General features: G+C 44.7%; 2 protein-coding genes across 5 annotated transcripts in view; one reads left to right on the plus strand and one right to left on the minus strand.

Annotated features, from left to right (window-relative positions):
- Positions 1 to 18,798, plus strand: part of TOMM40L (translocase of outer mitochondrial membrane 40 like) — an 86,322-nt gene that overhangs the window by 61,067 nt on the left and 6,457 nt on the right. The gene's annotated exons all lie outside the window — the stretch shown is intronic.
- LOC137532059 (nuclear receptor subfamily 1 group I member 3-like) overlaps positions 2,819 to 18,798 on the minus strand; it is an 87,972-nt gene continuing 71,992 nt past the window's right edge. For all 4 annotated transcript variants that reach the window (XM_068252184.1, XM_068252185.1, XM_068252183.1 and 1 more), the window contains exons 5-9: positions 18,045 to 18,238; positions 14,697 to 14,842; positions 10,674 to 10,790; positions 7,234 to 7,339; positions 2,819 to 4,753 (exon numbers count right to left, since the gene is read on the minus strand). In XM_068252184.1, coding sequence (XP_068108285.1) covers positions 4,618 to 4,753; positions 7,234 to 7,339; positions 10,674 to 10,790; positions 14,697 to 14,842; positions 18,045 to 18,238 — 699 coding nt within the window. In that variant the 3' untranslated portion in view covers positions 2,819 to 4,617. The remainder of the gene's footprint in view (positions 4,754 to 7,233; positions 7,340 to 10,673; positions 10,791 to 14,696; positions 14,843 to 18,044; positions 18,239 to 18,798) is intronic.

The following is an 18,798-nucleotide window of genomic DNA, read 5'->3' on the forward strand; positions in this document are numbered from 1 at the left end:
GAAGATGGAACGGACAGGCGACAAGCTGCATGTGACAGTAAATGGATGTGTTCCTTTCATCTGTGTTGCTTAAGAACATCTTTAGATGAAATGTGTATGCTGCAGTTCTACACCGGACGTATAATCTATAAACCCTCATTGTAAGAGATGGCTGCAGTATATAACACAGACAGGCAAAAACACAATATCCTCTTACTTTTCCATCTGAAGCAATAGATTGTGAGAACTTCCCCACATTGTGTGTGTGCAAATCTAGACCAAAGAGGAGAGACACATCGAGCTGTGCATTGCAGACACTGGCACTACACTCACCTCCCTCTGCTTCCTCCAAGACAGCATCTCCCCCCTGCTGACCCGGCTCTGATACCCAGTATGCCGGGTATGTACTGCACTGGTACCGCATCACTCATCCGCTCTCAGCAGATTGGTAATGGGATCACCAGCCACACGTCCTGCTTCCTCTCTGACTACAGTGGTGCCTCATGTGACCTGGCAGCATGTAACAGGTCACATGACGCACCGCTGTAGCCATTGATACAGGATGCTGGATGGGCGGATGGAGATCCCGTTGCTGGAACGCTGAGAGCAGGCGAGTGGAGCATTTCCAGCATTTAGGGAGGGGGAGATGGGGAGTGCAAGGAGGGGTTTCAAGATCAAGTGTATCTGCCCACCTCTGGGAATAACATCTATCACGGGGAGTCCAATCTGGGTGAGAGGTCCATCAGTCCTCTAAAAAAATGTCCAAAGCAAGAGTGATCCCAGTGAGGACTCAACCCTTCACGGATTTATATCCAATCAATATTTATTGCACATCAATGAGCAGTAGTATAAAGCATAGCAAACAGCATGACATTTCGGGCGGAAGCCCTTTCTCAAATGCTCATTTGAGAAAGGGCTTCCGCCCAAAATGTCATGCTGTTTGCTATGCTTTATACTACTGCTCATTGATGTGCAATAAATATTGATTGGATATAAATCCGTGAAGGGTTGAGTCCTCACTGGGATCACTCTTGCTGAGTGCAAGGAGGGGGACATTTGGGGAGGGGAGCAGGAGAGATTATTTATTTTGACATGCAGCCTCTTATCTCTGCCCAGGTCCTGCTGCCCTTCTGCTTTTTCAGCACCCAAGGCCATGGCCTTTTTGACCTTTCCTGTAGCCCTCCTTGTCCCTTGCCATCTTTTTGCACTCTTCCATTCAGCAGCTGTGCAATTCTGAAAATGTAATGTAAGACCACACAGGCCGTGCTCCTCCAGACCGTCCTTCCATAGACGGATGCAGTCTACGCTGAGCAGTTTGTAAAAATTGGTCCTGCACATGCGCCAAATACTCCCATCCATGGGAATGCAATGAAGGGGGTGCTCAGCTGGGCTACACATGTGCAGTAGCCTGCGACTGCCCCAGTCAGCCAGCTTTTGTTGGGGCATAGCAGCTGCAGAGCGGAACAATGGCGAGGGACCAAGGTGACTATGGGGGGGGGGGGGGACGGAAGAAGCTCTAGGTAGGTTAAACTGCTGGCCACTTTTATTTCACTTCAGGGTCCCTTTAAGAGCCTGGTTCAAATTCTATCCAGGGCACCATCTGCATGGAGTTTGTATGTTCTCCCTGTGTGGGTTTCCTCCGGGCACTCCAGTTTCCTCATACATCCCAAAATCATACAGATGAGTTAATTGGCTATTTTCCCATCGATTTCCATCCACCTTAATAGGAAATCGATCGTAAAATGCTCGGAAAGCAAGTTGGACATGTTAGAAATAACCAGAAAATCTTATAGTGTGTACAGAGCATAACATTGGCCCTAGATTATGATACTTACACTACACCAGGGGTCACCAAACATTTTGGGTTCGAGGGCCAGTCAACATACTTCAGACTGCTGGGGGGCCGGAGTGTACATAAGATGATGTAGAAGTCTTTGCGGGCCAGACAGTGAAGCATACCCAGGTGACAACCCGCAGGCCAATTGGACAGCAGTGTCACCTGATGTGGAATTTAATTGGAAACCAGCGAATTACTGCTTTCTGGCTTCCATGTGGATGGCTGTACATACATAGACATGTGACTATGGTAGGGATTAGATTGTGAGCCCCTCTGAGGGACAGTTAGTGACAAGACTATATACTCTGTACAGCGCTGTGGAAGATGTCGGTGCCATATATAAATACTAAATAATAATAAAAATTAGTATTGGGCGATGGATTTGCTATTTTCTTTAGTCTTTGGAATGTTTGTTAATTAAAACTCTTCTTAGAAAATAAAAACACTTGTTACAATAAAAAACACCTTTCAATGTATCAGTAGTACATTTTTTTGTATTTTAATATTATAAAAATAATGTTTCCATTTACAGCCCATAGTGCATGAGAACCAGAGACGAAGTACCCTCATGCATTTTACCATATATATCAATGGGAACATGACAGTAAACACCTACTCTGCTCTCTGTTTCATTCTTCTCTGCTAAATCTGCCTGTTATCAGCCCTGATAAGAATCCCCGACTGAGCATTCAGTCTAGCTTTCACCAGAATGATTATAGTTGAGTCAGTCTTCTGTGATGTCTTTTCAAGCCCAAGTCTGCCTCCTTGTGACTTTGCTCTCCTGCTATTTATCCTCGAAGCAGTAAAGCAGAGCCACAAGGAGGCAGACTTGGGCTTGAAAAGACATCACAGAAGACTGACTCAACTATAATCATTCTGGGAAAAGCTAGACTGAATGCTCAGTCGGGGATTCTTATCAGGGCTGATAACAGGCAGATTTAGCAGAGAAAAATGAAACAGAGAGCAGGGTAGGTGTTTACTGTCATGTTCTCATTGATATATTGTAAAATACATGAGGGTGCTTTGTCTCTGGTTCCCTTTAAAGGGCCTGGATAGTCCAATGGCATTTTTTTTATTCCAAAAAAGAAATCCATACACATTAAGCCATCCTGTCTGGTAATGCCACTTTTTTTGCACGTCGTTAGCTGCACAGAGCGGGACGTATTGCAGCTCTGGAGAACTATCACCCACACTAACCAGAAAACTGACACAGCCAATACTTACTGTGCCAGCAGGAAGGTTAAGCTGTGCAAGTAGCTGTCTCTGCATATACTACCAATACTCACTGTGCTGGCAGGAAGTGTGAGCTGAGCATGTGGCTGTCTCTTCAGACACACCCAATACTCGCAGTGTCGGCAGGAAGGCCGAGCTTTGCATGTGGCTGTCTCTGCAGACACACCCAATACTTACTGTGCCGACAGGAAGTGTAAGCTGCACATGTGGCTGACTCTGCTGACACAACCACAAATTTGAAAAGTCTCTTGTGAAGTATAGATCTTAATTTAAGGGATCGCTTTTTTCTTTCATAAACAACAGTGGAATATCCCTTTAATAACATTGCCTTCTGTGTTGGTACCCACACTAATGCTGATGAAACACTGAAGTCCTTTTATGTTCTGTTTCCAGGTAATAAAAGTTCTAAGGTTAACTGCCATTAGTTAAAATTGCAAAAGAAAAAAAAATGACGTAAGTCGCAGTTCAACTAGTTCACGCTGAACATTGGCCAACCTCATGGGAACAGAAAAAGTCCTTTGTGCCAATGAGTAAGAATAAGTCCGAGCGTAATCAGAACCAAATGATGATCAGTCCTAGGCTTGTCAAGTTCTGGATATAAAAAAAAACAATGGTGGCAATTAAACAACAAAGGTAAAAATCTATACAGTTGTGAAGATGAAAACTGATCTTCTTATAAACAATTATCGGACCACAACCGACTCAAGTCCAGGAAGTCCTTAACAGTCCATGATAAGCATTGTTGCCTCGAAATGAGGGAACAAGGTACTGCCAAAGCAACAAAGACACAAGTGCCCCAAACCTTGTGAAGATCAACTAGTTGGGACTAGATGCTCATTAACAGTCGGAAAGGAAATCACCAACCTGGAACTATTGCATTCCACAGCCTGAGGTCAAGTTGGTACCCCAGATCAGTGCACTGCCTTTGTGTCATGGTCACCATCCTTAGGGGATAGAACCGTCAAACTCCTCCGTCTGCAGTGATGTCAGAGGTGGAAGGGCGTTGACCAATCTTTTGGAAAAGACAGTGATCCAAAGGTACCAGCATGTCCCCGGCTATGGGATGTGAAACTTCGATGAAGGGGCATGCTGGTGCTTGTAGCGTCATCTGACGAAGGCGCAGAGTGCCAAAACGCGTAATGACGCTACCAGCACGCCCGGAGTAATCCACGCCCACCACCCCAGAGACGAGCTTCGGAGTCCATTGAGATCACGCTGCTGGCCACAGCACGAGAGGTTCAGCCTCCTGGGAGTGAAGCGGATAGGCTTGCCGCTGATAAGCGAATTGTGATCTTTTATCTTGTGAGTAATGTATAACTTGATTGTGCGCTTAAAAGGCTTTTATGATAATGCACTATGGAGCGCTCCTGTTTTGTTTAGTTTTTATGGGATGTGAAGGTTTCAGACTCGTTACTTCCTCTCCATCTGTTGATGATTGAATCTCACCCGACCAACATTGTGAGCATTGTAGCTCAGTTTTATATCTATGTTACACGAGTTGAGCTTCATAAGAGGTGGCCCTCGTGGCATTTATGCCTAACTACATCAGTTTTGCCTGGTTCCGCCCCTCAGCTTAAAATCTCCTTCATGAGAGGTGTCATGGCGTCAGACATGATGTTCTGGATGTGAATCATCTGTTTGGCGTTCTCTTCGTTCAACGTGCGTAGCTCAGCCAAGAGGGACAAGAGTTTGGCAAAGAGGAACCTACACAACAACAAAAAATTCACCAGTGATACAGGCATTAAGCATTTGGTCAATATATCTTATATTTTAAACCAGAATTTTTGAAAATAATCAAGTTGTCAATGAAGAAATATTAAGAACGTTAGCGTAAGTTTCCACATTCTATGTTAATTAGCTTTGTCCGAGACTGAGAATGTGTGTTTTCCACTGTTGGAAGGACCTCAGAGTCTGATGGGAGTGATTGCGGCTAACAGAAAGTGGCCTAGAGTGCAGGTCCAAATCAAGAACAAAAGGGTAGATCGGCAGCACCCAATGGAACTTTGACTTGCTAAGGCTCCTTTCACATCTAACGACGCGTGCAGGAGCCATTGACTAGCCTGCGGCTGTCGTCAAGAATCTGAGGTGTGACGCTAATTAGCGGCGGTAGTATTAATTAACCTAACGGGAAAACGCAGATTCCCGAAGAAAAACAGCTCCTGGGTGCGTCGTACCGCAACGCATCGAAACGCAGCGTCGGGTGTGAAAGGTTAAATGAAAGTCTATGGACTTTCCTTTTACCTTGGTTAACGCAAAGTACTTTGCGTTAAAACGCTGAAAAGGGGCTCTGGTGTGAAAGAGCCCTAAGGATCTTGCTACCCCACATCATGGGGTGCTTCCAAACCTGCTCCATAAATAAATATCCACGCTATTGATTCATGCTATAGAGACAGTGCTAGGTCTTTCTCTTGTTCTGTGGTCCAAATCCAGAAAAAAACAGTGGGTTGCAAAAGTATTCGGCCCCCTTGAAGTTTTCCACATTTTGTCATGTTACTGCCATCAACATGAATCAATTTTATTGGAATTCCACATGAAAGACCAACACAAAGGGGTGTGCACATGAGAAGTGGAACGAAAATCATACATGATTCCAAACATTTTTTACAAATAACTGCAAAGTGGTGTGTGCATAATTATTCGGCCCCCTTTGATCTGAGTGCCGTCTGTTGCCTATAGACATTGCCTGATGAGTGCTAATGACTAAATAGAGTGCACCTGTGTGTAATCTAATGTCAGTACAAATACAGCTGCTCTGTGAGGGCCTCAGAGGTTGTCTAAGAGAATATTGGGCGCAACAACACCGTGAAGTCCAAAGAACACACAAGACAGGTCCCAGACAGGTCAGGGATCAAGTTATTGAGAAATTTAAAGCAGGCTTAGGCTACAAAAAGATTTCCAAAGCCTTGAACATCCCACAGAGCACTGTTCAAGCGATCATTCAGAAATGGAAGGAGTATGGCACAACTGTAAACCTACCAAGACAAGGCCATCCACCTAAACTCACAGGCCGAACAAGGAGAGCGCTGATCAGAAATGCAGTCAAGAGGCCCATGGTGACTCTGGATGAGCTGCAGAGATCTACAGCTCAGGTGGGAGACTCTGTCCATAGGACAACTATTAGTCATGCACTGTACAAAGTTGGCCTTTATGGAAGAGTGGCTAGAAGAAAGTCATTGTTAACAGAAAGCATAAGAAGTCCCGTTTGCAGTTTGCCCCAGGCCATGTGGGGGACACAGCAACCATGTGGAAGAAGGTGCTCTGGTCAGATCAGACCAAAATGGAACTTTTTGGCCAAAATGCAAAACGCTATGTGTGGCAGAAAACTAACACTGCACATCACTCTGAACACACCATCCCCAATGTCAAATATGGTGGTGGCAGCATCATGCTCGGGGGTGCATCTCTTCAGCAGGGACAGGCAAGCTGGTCAGAGTTGATGGGAAGATGGATGAAGCCAAATACAGGGCAAACTTGGAAGAAAACCTCTTGGAGACTGCAAAAGACTTGAGACTGGGGCGGAGGTTCACCTTCCAGCAGGACAATGACCCTAAACATAAAGCCAGGGCAACAATGGAATGGTTTAAAACAAAACATATCTATGTGTTAGAATGGCCCAGTCAAAGTCCAGATCTAAATCCAATCGAGAATCTGTGGCAAGATCTGAAAACTGCTGTTCACAAACGCTGTCCATCTAATCTGACTGAGCTGGAGCTGTTTTGCAAAGAAAAATGGGCAAGGATTTCAGTCTCTAGATGTGCAAAACTGGTAGAGACATACCCTAAAAGACTGGCAGCTGTAATTGCAGCAAAAGGTGGTTCTACAAAGTATTGACTCAGGGGGCCAAATAATTACGCACACCCCACTTTGCAGTTATTTACTTGTAAAAAATGTTTGGAATGATGTATGATTTTCGATCCACTTCTCACGTGTACACCACTTTGTATTGGTCTTTCACGTGGAATTCCAATCAAATTGATGCATGTTTGTGGCTGTAATGTGACAAAATGTGGAAAACTTCAAGGGGGCCGAATACTTTTGCAACCCACTGTAGTTCATTTTACCTTCTTGAGTATCTGCTATGTGGTTTCCGGATAATTGCCCTACCCCATGTCTTCCCCCCCTGTGACAAATTATGAACTGTTTGTTACAGGCTGACTCTATGTTTCTGTATGTTGTAGTAGTACCTGCTCTCCGGTAGTGGATGGTGATAGTCTATGTAGGACTTCAAAGTCATAGCTGTCCTCTCATGGATCTCATCGATAACTTTGTGTTCAATAACTCCTGGACGATCTAAAGCAATAACGGAACATGTAAGTCCCATGTGAAAAAGTAACTTGAGACAGTCTAAGCACACAATTATCATGAACCATAAAAAAGTTGTAGGTAGATTCAACACTTTTACATAGAGATGATCATAATGCCAACATAAGCTTTAACTGTAATCAGTTATGGAGCTTCTCAATGATTTTACATGGATGGTAGATTGTCAAGAGGTTCATCAGAAAAAACAATGTTTTCTCAAAATAATTTCTTATAAACTTTTTAAATGCATATGAAGAATGCCAGTATGACTCACATGACAGGTAACCAGATAACACCCTCAACTCAACTCAACTCTAGCACCATACAAAATAAACTGGCTGACAACAAGTGAACTAATCGAAAAGCAATGCCAAGCAGCTACAGCTAAAGCAAATAGAAATTTGGGATGCATTAAAAGGAAAATAGTCTCGGGATGCTAGCTCTCTTGTAAGGCTACATCTGGGATATGGAATTCAGTTATGGGCTCCACATTACAGTTTTAGAGCAGGTGCAGAGACGAGCAGCAACATCGATTACGAGATTGGAAGGTCTTACTTACCAGGAAAGGTTAGATAAACTAGGCTTATTTAGTCTAGAGGAAAGACACCTTAGAGCGGAACTGAAAACGCTATAAAAAATAAGAGTTTCACTTACCTGCAGCCGACCTGTTCCCACGCAGCCACTCACCGATGCTCTGGTCCCCCGCCGCAGCTCACTTTCACTTTGCGCAGTTCGAGGGAACTGCGCCTGTGCGGCCCTGTTCACGTTCACGTAGCCGGACGCGTACTGCTCAGTAGATGTTTTCTCGTACTGCATCTGCACAGGGCACTCCTGGCTAAACGCATACTAGGATATGCCTGGTCAGTACACAATGGAGGTCGACTTAGAACTTGACATCCATTACAGGAAAAAGTAAGCCGCTGCAGGGGGAACGGAGGATCGGTCCAGGACTGCGAGGTCACAGGTTGGCTGCAGGGGGCTGGCAGACATCCCAGGTAAGTAAGACTCTTATTTTTTACAGAGTTTCCAGTTCCGCTTTAAAGGAGATTTAATTAACATGTATATAAAAGATGAGCAGATTAACTTTTTGTCCCTAGGCTTGTGCAGGTGACAAGATCTGCGTATGGAGGGGAAAAAAATGGCATCTATTTAGGAAAGGGTTCTGTACAGAAAGAGTGGTTAAAATGTGGTATTTATTGCCACTGAAGGTAGTTACAGCAAGTTCTATATTTCCATTAAAAATGGCTTGGATGCTTTCCTTGCACTGAAAGATATCCATGACAATGATTACTACGTAATACCCAGTGGTGTTGATCCAGGAATTTTATCTGATTGCTACCAGGAATTTACCCTTTTAGAGCTAATTGATCTAAGCCTTGTAAGTTTATTTTTTTTATTTTTCGTCTTCCTCTGGATCAACAGGGATATGTGAGGGTGCGGGCTAGTGCTGTACTATATTTTCTAGTTGGGCTCAATGGACGTATGGGATAAAGGGGAAAGAGGCGCCCAGAGAAGACAAAATGCGTTAATAACAAATAAAATGAAAAAAGTGAGGTGGCTTACCTACAAATTCACGTATTAATAGAATTTTATTGCACTGGCAACGCATTTCGTGGGTGCATACCCACTTCTTCAGGCCAAATAGCAGTGCCTAATCGTGCTTGTAGCCACAAATAAGGCGCTTCTCTTTTGTCCTCGATGGACGTGTGTCTTTTTTCAACCCAAGTAACTGTGTAAGGCCCAGTGCACACTGAGCGGTTTTAGGTGCGATCCGCCGGCCGCATCCGCATGTAAATAAGCTTGGCTATTGTATTTCAATGGGATGGTGCACACCGGCGGTTTGAGGTTTGTAGAAAACCGCAAACGTGCCTCCTGCTGCACATTTGCGGTCTGCAGAAGCGTTTCTGCCTCAATGTAAAGTATAGGAAAAACGCAAACCGCTCTAAAGTAGCTTCAGAGCGTTTTTCCAGGCGTTTTTGTTACAGAAGCTGCTCAGTAACAGCTTTACTATAACAATATGTGTAATCTACTACACAAAAACGCACCCAATACCGCTAGGTATGTTTAGAAAACCTCTCTAAACATACCTAGAATCGCTCTGAAATCAGCTCCTAAAACCGCTAGCGTATTGCGGATCTGCTAGCGGTTTTGGTGTGCACTGGGCCTTACTCTGCCTGCCCTGCTACCTCTTTGCTGTTTAGGATTTTGCCATGTAGCTACAAAACCAGACAGGACTTTCTGTTTACTGAACACTTGCATGGGGATTGACGGTTAAACTGCTAGGTATGGATGTTCCTGACCAAACTAGATTTTTCTGACTATACGAAAAAAAAAAAAAAAAAAAACGATGTACAGAGTATAGTTTTGTCAATTGACTTTTCACTTGGGAGCTCACAATCTAATGCCTACCATAGGCATATGTCTATATGTGTATCGTGTAGTGTATGTATTGTAGTCTAGGGCCAATTTAGGGGGAAGCCAATCAAGTTCTCTGTATGTTTTTGTGATGTAGGGGGAAACTGGAGTGCCCAGAGGAAACCCGCACAGACACGTGGAGAACATACAAACTCTGTGCAGATAGTGCTTTGGCTGGGATTCGAGCCAGGGACTCAGCGCTGGAAGGCGAGAGATATATACTGTATAAATAGTATAACAAAATGTCCACCACATTCCATCTTTCACAAAGTCAAAAGTGCTTCTGGCCACTTCAACACGTACCTTATATACTCTCCTATAAGCCTAATTTTTCAACACAAAAAATGTGCTGAAAAGTAACCCTCTCGGCCTATATGCGATGGAGCAGGTTTTCTTACTGGCAGAGGAGCAGAAGGATCAAGCACTAGTGATCCTGCTCTTTCCAGCTGGCTCCCTGCTGTGTCTGTTCCCCCTCCCCCATCCCCTGAAACATGGTGTGCAGAGTGCGCTGCTCAAGACTACCTGCGTCCCCTGGCTTGTGAAGCAGAGTGTTCAAGCAACGTATCAGCGGTGCAATGATCGGGGATTCCTACTGTGTGGCAATCGATGCGTCTCATTTCTAAGACTCCATCTAGTGGCGTCTTGAGGCACAGCTGTATTATCCTTGGGGCACATCTGGCTATGGGGAGAGGGAATGACTTGTACTGGGGGAACATCTGGCTACTGGGGAGGGGGATTATACATGAGTCCATTTTTTTCCTGGTTTCTGAGGGAAAAGTGGGTACCTCGGCTTATACACGGGTCGGCTTATATGCGAGTATATACGGTACTGGCATAGAATAAATTGAGATGACTTTACACCACAGCTTAAACCCCACCAATTTATTGTATCATAAGATGTGTTTACCGGGAGAGAAAAGCGACAGGGCTTGCATCAGGACGCATTCGGACTCGTGAAGGTTCAACTTTCGAAACGTGATGTGAAATTTCAGCAAGGGTTCCAGAAAAAACCTTTGGAACCCAGCTAGGGAAGGAAGACAGGAAAATAAGACACTTTGAAGACAAGATACAAAATGCAAAAAAAACAACAAAAAAAACAACTTTCAGTACATACATAACGTAAAGACAAGTTCTGAACATCATGCTACCAAATAGTAACATAAAACCTTCATTATCGAAAGTCTTAAAAGGGTTCTGTGGAGAAAAAAGCAAAACTGACACTTACCGGCGGCTTCTATCGCCCCATGTAGCTGCCATGTCCGACACCATCCTCCTACGATCATCTGTTCTCTGCTGCCGGTCCCGTCTAATTATTCATCTTACTAGACGAATAGTGCACGCTCCCGCTCGCGTCTCTGGGAGCTTATTACGCAGGCACAGTACGAGGTTTTCTCATACCGCGTGTGCACAGTAAGCTCTCGGAGACGCTAGTGGGAGAGAGCACGGTGAAGTCAACTGTAGAGAGAGCCAACTTAGTTCAAAAACAGTGCTGTTTTCTGAGGCACTTATCTCAACCTGTCTCTCACTGTTTCTTGTTTTTTTTTAATGTTTTACTGCAGGAAAGTTCAAAAGTCTTTAGCTCTGCTCTGTTTAAGAGTTTAAAATATAAAACAGAGTGGTTTGTAAACTGCAAATATGGCAGAATGATGCAATGTTATAAAAAAAAAAAAAAAAAAAAAGCTATATAACTGAAAATAAAAATAAGATTTGCTACTAATGTTCTAGTATTCGGACTACACATACCATTCATTTTATTATTCTTTTTTGTTTTCGCTTCAGGTTTGCTTTAAGAATGACTAATGTGGAAAAAAAGGGGACTTCTTGTGTAAACCTGAATTTCCAGTGAAACACCAAGTTTTTTCCCCCCAAAAAAGTTATTTTGCTTACTTACTGTAGGTGCCTTTTTCAGAAGAAATGTGCTGTTGTTGAAATTGGCTTCAATTCACTAAACTTATCTCCTGTCTTTAATAACGTTTGTAGAGTTATCACCATGGTGATAAGGCATGTAGTATTTAGGAAACATTTTACCTCAGGTAAACCTAAAGGCGGGTACACACGCCATATTTTTACAAACAACGGGTCCGTCAGACCCTCCCATGGGGCGGTCGTTCTGCCGACAGTAGCATGTGAGTACAGGCTGTCGGAGTGTGTACACGCCTTTAAGTTAACTCTTCTGTGTTTAACTTCTTCCCGACCGCGTCACGCCGATGGGCGTGGCCGCGGCAGCAGCCCCAGGAACACCTGACGCCGATCGGCGTAAAGTCCTGGGACTCGCATTTGCAGGAGATCGCGCGCACACTGCGCGCGCATCTCCTTCTTGGTAGGCGGAGTGGAGCCTTCAGTCTCCCAGCGGCGATCGCCACTCAGAGACTGTTAGACGGCGAAACCGTCTGATTAGCATGTACAGCGCTGCGATCAGCAGCAGCGCTGTACTGGGACAGCCATGTGACACGACTGTCCCCCTGTGGGACACAGGAGTGATCGGCTGTGATAGGCTGAAACCTATCACAGCTGATCGCTGTGATAGGCTGGCCAGGGGAGGGAGGGACGGAGGGTGGGCAAAATAAAAAAAAAATACACATATTTATATACATATTAAAAAAAAAGATTGATTCTTCGCTCGATTTCTCATAGAAGTGAATGGAAAAAGATAAGAAAAATGAGCAAAGATAAGAGAATTGAGCGCAGAATCAAGCGGAAAAAATGACCGGTTCAGAAAATCGTACCGTGTGTACCCAGCATAAGTTTTCTCTTGCCTTATTATCACCAGCAGGATCTTAGTGAATTGAGGCCAATGTCTCTAAAGCTACAGCACTTTAGACTTGACGTTGGTCTCTGAGGAAGCGAGTGATCGCGAAACGGCTGTCAGGCCGTCACTTGTATGCTGCTTGTTAACCCTGTGATGGTGATGGTGGGCAAATAAACCTTGAAGCATTACGGATGGTGCACCGTCTTTTCTCTATGGATTTTTGTCTCTAAAGCTACTTTCTCCCCCTCCCCCCCCCCCCTTTCTTTTGTGCAAAAACACTAGTCTCTGAAGTTACGCTGACCAGACGTCCCGCTTTACCCGGGACAGGTCCCAGACTCGGGGTCCAAATGTGGCCCAAATTGCGTTTATTTTCTGCTAAAATGTGGCTAAAATTGCGTTTGTTTTTTACTGAAATGTGGCCCAAATTGCGTGTATTTTCTGCTGAAATGTGGCCCAAATTGTGTTTGTTTTTTGCTGAAATGTGTCCCAAATTGTGTTTATTTTCTGCTGAAATGTGGCCCAAATTGTGTTTGTTTTTTGCTGAAATGTTGCCCAAATTGCGTTTATTTTCTGCTGAAATGTGGCCCAAATTGCGTTTATTTTCTGCTGAAATGTTGCCCACATTGCGTTTTTTTTTCCTGGTGAAATGTTGCCCACATTGCGTTTATTTTCTGGTGTCTAGGGTAACTGTTGCTGCATTTATTATTTAATGGTCATAGTTGTCTATATTTGATGCTTTGGGGTTACGGTTACGCTCCGCCCATACAATGTCATGGCCACGCCCATTTTTCGACGCCACAACCCCCACCCATCCCAGGTTGGACCCAGAAAAATCTGGTCACGGTACTGAAGTGCATCACTAATTTACACCACATTCTCCAGAATATCAACACAACCCACTCTGAAGAAAATGTTTGATAATTAAAACAACCACTGAAAGTAAACAAATTAAGTTGTTTGTGAACTCCAGTCAACAGTCAGGAGAATTCAGGTGGTTATAGTTCACATTAACGACACCCAACTCTTTACCTGGCTGAGACTGTTATGTGTAACACTCGCAGTAATGGCGGCTGCGGACACTCAGGGTGTTTCCGCAGCCGCCTTGCCTTCATGTTCAGGGACCTCGCCCGTGCCTCTGGCGTCTAGTACGCCGTATCGTGCGGGCGCGCACGGAGACAGGACCTTTATGCAGGGAGGAGGCGCGTCAGCTGACTGGCCGGTCGGCTGACGTCAGAGGAGACTCAAGGCGCTAAAAGATTGGTTGATTATTGTGGGCGTGCGGTGGGTCCTCCTCTGCTTCATAGGCCTTCTCTGTTCACTCGCAACTTGTCTGCTGTTGCGAATACTTATGTGCTAGCGCTCAGACCTTAGATAGTATCCGGTGTGCTTTGATCTGGGAGGAAACCAGGGATTTCACACAAGACTAGGATATTGTATACTGTTATTGATATTCTGTGTATGACTCTTGCTACCCTCTGACTCTGCTCTTGCCTATCGTTCCTGTACTTCCGCCCATCTGACTCTGTTGCTTAACCCTGCCTGATATCTTACTATTCTCTTGCCTGTCGATTCTGTACTGTGCCTGCTCGCTCGTTACTGATCTTAGCCTGTCTAACCTCTCTACTCACCAGTGAGCCCTTCTCACTGGTGAGGTGCTCTTCTGATAGTACCCACCAGCTCCTCTGGTGAGGTGAAGCCAAACTATCAGTTATTGTGTCCTAATAGTACCCCCAGCTCCTCTGGTGAGGTTTAGTCAAACTATCAGTTACTGTGTTCTAATAGTACCCCCCAGCTCCTCTGGTGAGGTTAAGTCTAACTACTCAGTTACACTGTTCTATAAGGACCCACCAGCTCTTCTGGTGAGGTTTAGCTACTATTCGGTTACTGTTGCACCAAGCACTACATACCTCGTTTCTTACCTGCTATACTTGTATTATTGGTGATTCTGCAGATCACACATAATCAGACATCTGTGTTGCTACCCCAATCGTTACATTATGCTTGTTCCCCTGGCTAAATGACTGACCATTCTACCATAACACCTGTGAGAAAGCTGAGGGCATTCCCCTAAAACAGACCGTATGGGGGATAATGCCACCAACATTGCCCAGCAGCCAAAATGGTTTGATGGTTCTCCTCTAGAAGTGGAAGGAACTTGGTACCCGGTACACTGGAACTTACTGTAGGCGGCATGTTCGATGCTTAATGTAATCTTGCCACACTCCCACGAGTTGGTCTCTAAGTTGAAGACAGAGTTGAACTGGATCTGACCGATTTCCATGGTGGCCCCCTTCAGAAGAGAGATCTGATCGTCGATTAATAAAGCACTGGAGGGGAAAAAATTGATGCAAAAATTGTAATAAACAATGTGTCATAAAACTATAAACCTAGACCAGAATGTGACACTATGAGAATGGTTAATTAAGGAGTTGCTTTACACCATACAAGCTTCTTTTATTTCTGAGGAACTCAACACACACACCTAGCTACAGTAGTTTGTGTCTCTACCCTCTGATAATGGTGAGATTTCCCTGCAGTAGTTTGTGTCTCCTCCCCTCCCACAATGGTGATATTTCCCTGCAGTAGTTTGTGTCTCCTCCCCTCCCACAATGGTGAGATTTCCCTGCAGTGGTTTGTGTCTCCTCCCCTCCCTCAATGGTGAGATTTCCCTGCAGTAGATTGTGTCTTCTCCCCTCCCACAATGGTGAGATTTCCCTGCAGTAGTTTGTGTCTCCTCCCCTCCCTCAATGGTGAGATTTCCCTGCAGTAGATTGTGTCTTCTCCCCTCCCACAATGGTGATATTTCCCTGCAGTAGTTTGTGTCTCCTCCCCTCCCTCAATGGTGAGATTGCCCAGCAGTAGTTTGTGGCTCCTCCTGTCCCATAATGGTGAGATTTCCCTGCAGTAGTTTGTGTCTCCTCCCACAATGGTGAGATTTCCCTGCAGTAGTTTGTGTCTCCTCCCCTCCCACAATGGTGAGATTTCCCTGCAGTAGTTTGTGTCTCCTCCCCTCCCACAATTGTGAGATTTCCCTGCAGTAGTTTGTGTCTCCTCCCCTCCCACAATGGTGAGATTTCCCTCCAGTAGTGTGTGTCTCTGCTCCTCCCACAATGGTGAGATTTCCCTGCAGTAGTTTCTGTCTCTACCCTCCCACAATGGAGAGATCTCCCTGCACTAGTTTGTTTCTCCTCCCCTCCCACAATGGAGAGATCTCCCTGCAGTGGTTTGTGTCTCCTCCCCTCCTACAGTGGTGAGATTTCCCTGCAGTAGTTTGTGTCTCCTTCCCTCCCCCAATGGAATCATCTCCCTGCATCAGTCTCAGTTAAGGTGGCCACACACGATATAATAAAAGGATACGATTTTGCGGAAATTCGATAAAAACGAACGGATCTCCTGAAAAAATCGAAAGCTTTTTTTTCCTTCGACTGAAAAATCTGATCGGATTTACCATTTTCTTTGATTTTTATCGTTCCGGAATGCCAGATATTTTTCTTCAATCTTTCTAAAGATTGTATGGTGTGTGTTAGATTGTCAGTTTATTAATATACATACCCTAGCAATTTTGTCAGAGTTTCCAATCATTTTTATCATAATTGGGGGAAAATGTAACATACGTGTGTGGTACATTGGTCAGATTTTTTAAAATGTTACATTCAGTTAAGGTGGCCACACACCATACAATTTTTTAAATATCTGTTCAATTTAAGAATTGCAATCAATTTTTCTGACTGATTGTAACATTTCAAAAATATGACCAATGTACCACACACCTATGTTCAATTTTTCCCCAATTATGATAAAAATGATTGGAAACTCTGAGAAAATTGCATGGGTGTGTATATTAATAAATTGACAATCTAACACACACCATACAATCTTTAGAGAAATTGAAGAAAAATATCTGGCATTCCGGATAGATAAAAATCGAAAAAAACCGGGAAATCCGATCGGATTTTTCAGTCGAATGAAAAAAAAGCTTTCGATTTTTTCGGGAGATCCGATCGTTTCTATCGAATTGCCGAAAAATCGGATCATTTTATTGTGTCGTGTGTGGCCACCTTTAGAAAAATGTATTGCAATTATTAACCCTCCTGGCGGTATAAAAAAATACGCCAGGAGGCAGCGCGGCAGTTTTTTTTTTATTTTTTTTTTCTATATCATGTAGCGAGCCCAGGGCTCGCTACATGATAGCCGCTGCTCAGCGGCATCCCCCCGCCCTCTTCGATCGCCTTCGGCGATCTCCGATCAGGAAATCCCGTTCAAAGAACGGGATTTCCTGGAGGGCTTCCCCCATCGCCATGGCGACGGGGCGGAATGACGTCACTGACGTCGGGTCGTCATTGGGAGTCCCGGGCCACCCCTCGGCGCTGCCTGGCACTGATTGGCCAGGCAGCGCACGGGGTCTGGGGGGGGGGGGGCCGCGCGCCGCACCATATAGCGGCGATCGGGCGCGCGGCGGCGGCGATCAGGGTGCTGGCGCAGCTAGCAAAGTGCTAGCTGCGTCCAGCAAAAAAAAAATTAAACAAATCGGCCCAGCAGGGCCTGAGCGGCACCCTCCGGCGGCTTACCCCGAACTACGTTCGGGGTTACCGCCAAGAAGGTTAAATTGAACAGATATTTAAAAAATGGTATGGTGTTTGGCCACCTTTACTCCTCCTTCAACAACTGTTAAATATGTCAAAGGTCAGCGCAGGTTTAGAAGTCATTATATGTAGGGAATGATAAATCAATAGACAATGGTGCCGCCTGTTACCTTCCCGACCGGTTTCGCAGTCTTGCATCATCAGAGAGACCTGATGACGCAAGACTGCGAAACCAGTCGGGAAGGTAACAGGCGGCACCATTGTCTATTGATCTACGATTGACCATTACATGCGCTCTAATCTTCCGGGGTTCCCTGTTTATGGGCCCCGTATGTGAGTTATTGTTTTTATATCTACTGCCTTTTAAAGAAATTTTATCTAAATAAACAGGTTACACTTAGATATTGCCGTTTTTGTTTTCCTATATAAATTCCTGAAATTTTACCTCCATACGGATGTCCACTGGATCTTCACGACGTCTGATGTTCCCTGGACGTTATCTGTGACCTGAGCCATTTTACAACCTTATAATGTGGGTTGTTGGGAGCTGGTAAGCCTTTTCTAGTTTTGATGTTTGGCGGATACCTACCTCTGAGCATTTGATATATTGCGGTGAAGAATTTATCATTCCCTACATATAATGACTTTCTAAACCTGCGCTGACCTTTGATGTATGCCTGACTTCTGACCTTTTGGACATTGTTCTTCTCAGCGGCGGTTCCATTGTCCCTTGGCGCCGATATATTTGCTATTATATATTAACTGTTAAATATACTGCAGGATGGAAGGTTGGGGGGCCCTCCAGCTTAATTTTGCCCCAGGGCCCTGTTGTGTCTTGAACAGGCCCTGATGATAATGGTGACATCAGTCTCTCAGAGCCCAGTATTTCCATTTTGTTAGATTATATAGAATTCATCAGTGGTGGGTGACACCAACTGCTTCTCACCGAAATGACGGGATGTGCTTGGCAAACTTGATGACCTGCTGGATCATGTAGGTGCTTATATCTGCAAAATGAGGGAGTTCTCTGAAACCATCTGGAGGCGTGACTTCTTCCATCAGCTCTTCATTGTCGTACTGGCCTTTGGAGTCCGACCTGCATGCATCGTCCCATCTAACCCTTACCATTATTGGCTGTATCTGTAAACAGACGGTGGGTTACACTATGAAAAGAGCCTGTTTCTTGTGAAATGCTGCATTCAAGGGTGAAGGGGTGGATGGTTAGTGGTTGGTAAAATTGCTGCAAAATCCCTGTTGTACAGCTACTGCAAAGCCATTTTGCAATGATCCTGTACTTTGTATTGAAGCGCAACCGCTCCAAAAATACTGCAGGACCCACAATTGCGATTTCGGGAGATTGCAATCACTTGGGTTCACCTCTATTGACTTTACATAGCCTAGAGCTTTTGGAATCCAAATTGTGGCTGTACCAGCTCCTGTGGCCTCCACCCAGTCTTCAGTGTTGCAAACATGCTGTACACACAATAGGGTTAAAGAGAACCAGAGATGAAGCACCCTCTTGTATTTTACCTTATAAATCAGTGGGAACATGACAGTAAACACCTAATCTGCTCTTAGTTTCATTGTTCCCTGTTTAATCTGACTGTTATCACCTCTGATAAGAATCCCCGACTGAGCACTCAGTCTAGCTTTGCTATGGAAAGATTATCGCCGAGTAACCTGTCTTCTCTGGTGTCTTT

Source organism: Hyperolius riggenbachi, chromosome 9, assembly GCF_040937935.1.
Source record: "Hyperolius riggenbachi isolate aHypRig1 chromosome 9, aHypRig1.pri, whole genome shotgun sequence".
Taxonomy (NCBI): Eukaryota; Metazoa; Chordata; class Amphibia; order Anura; family Hyperoliidae; genus Hyperolius; species Hyperolius riggenbachi.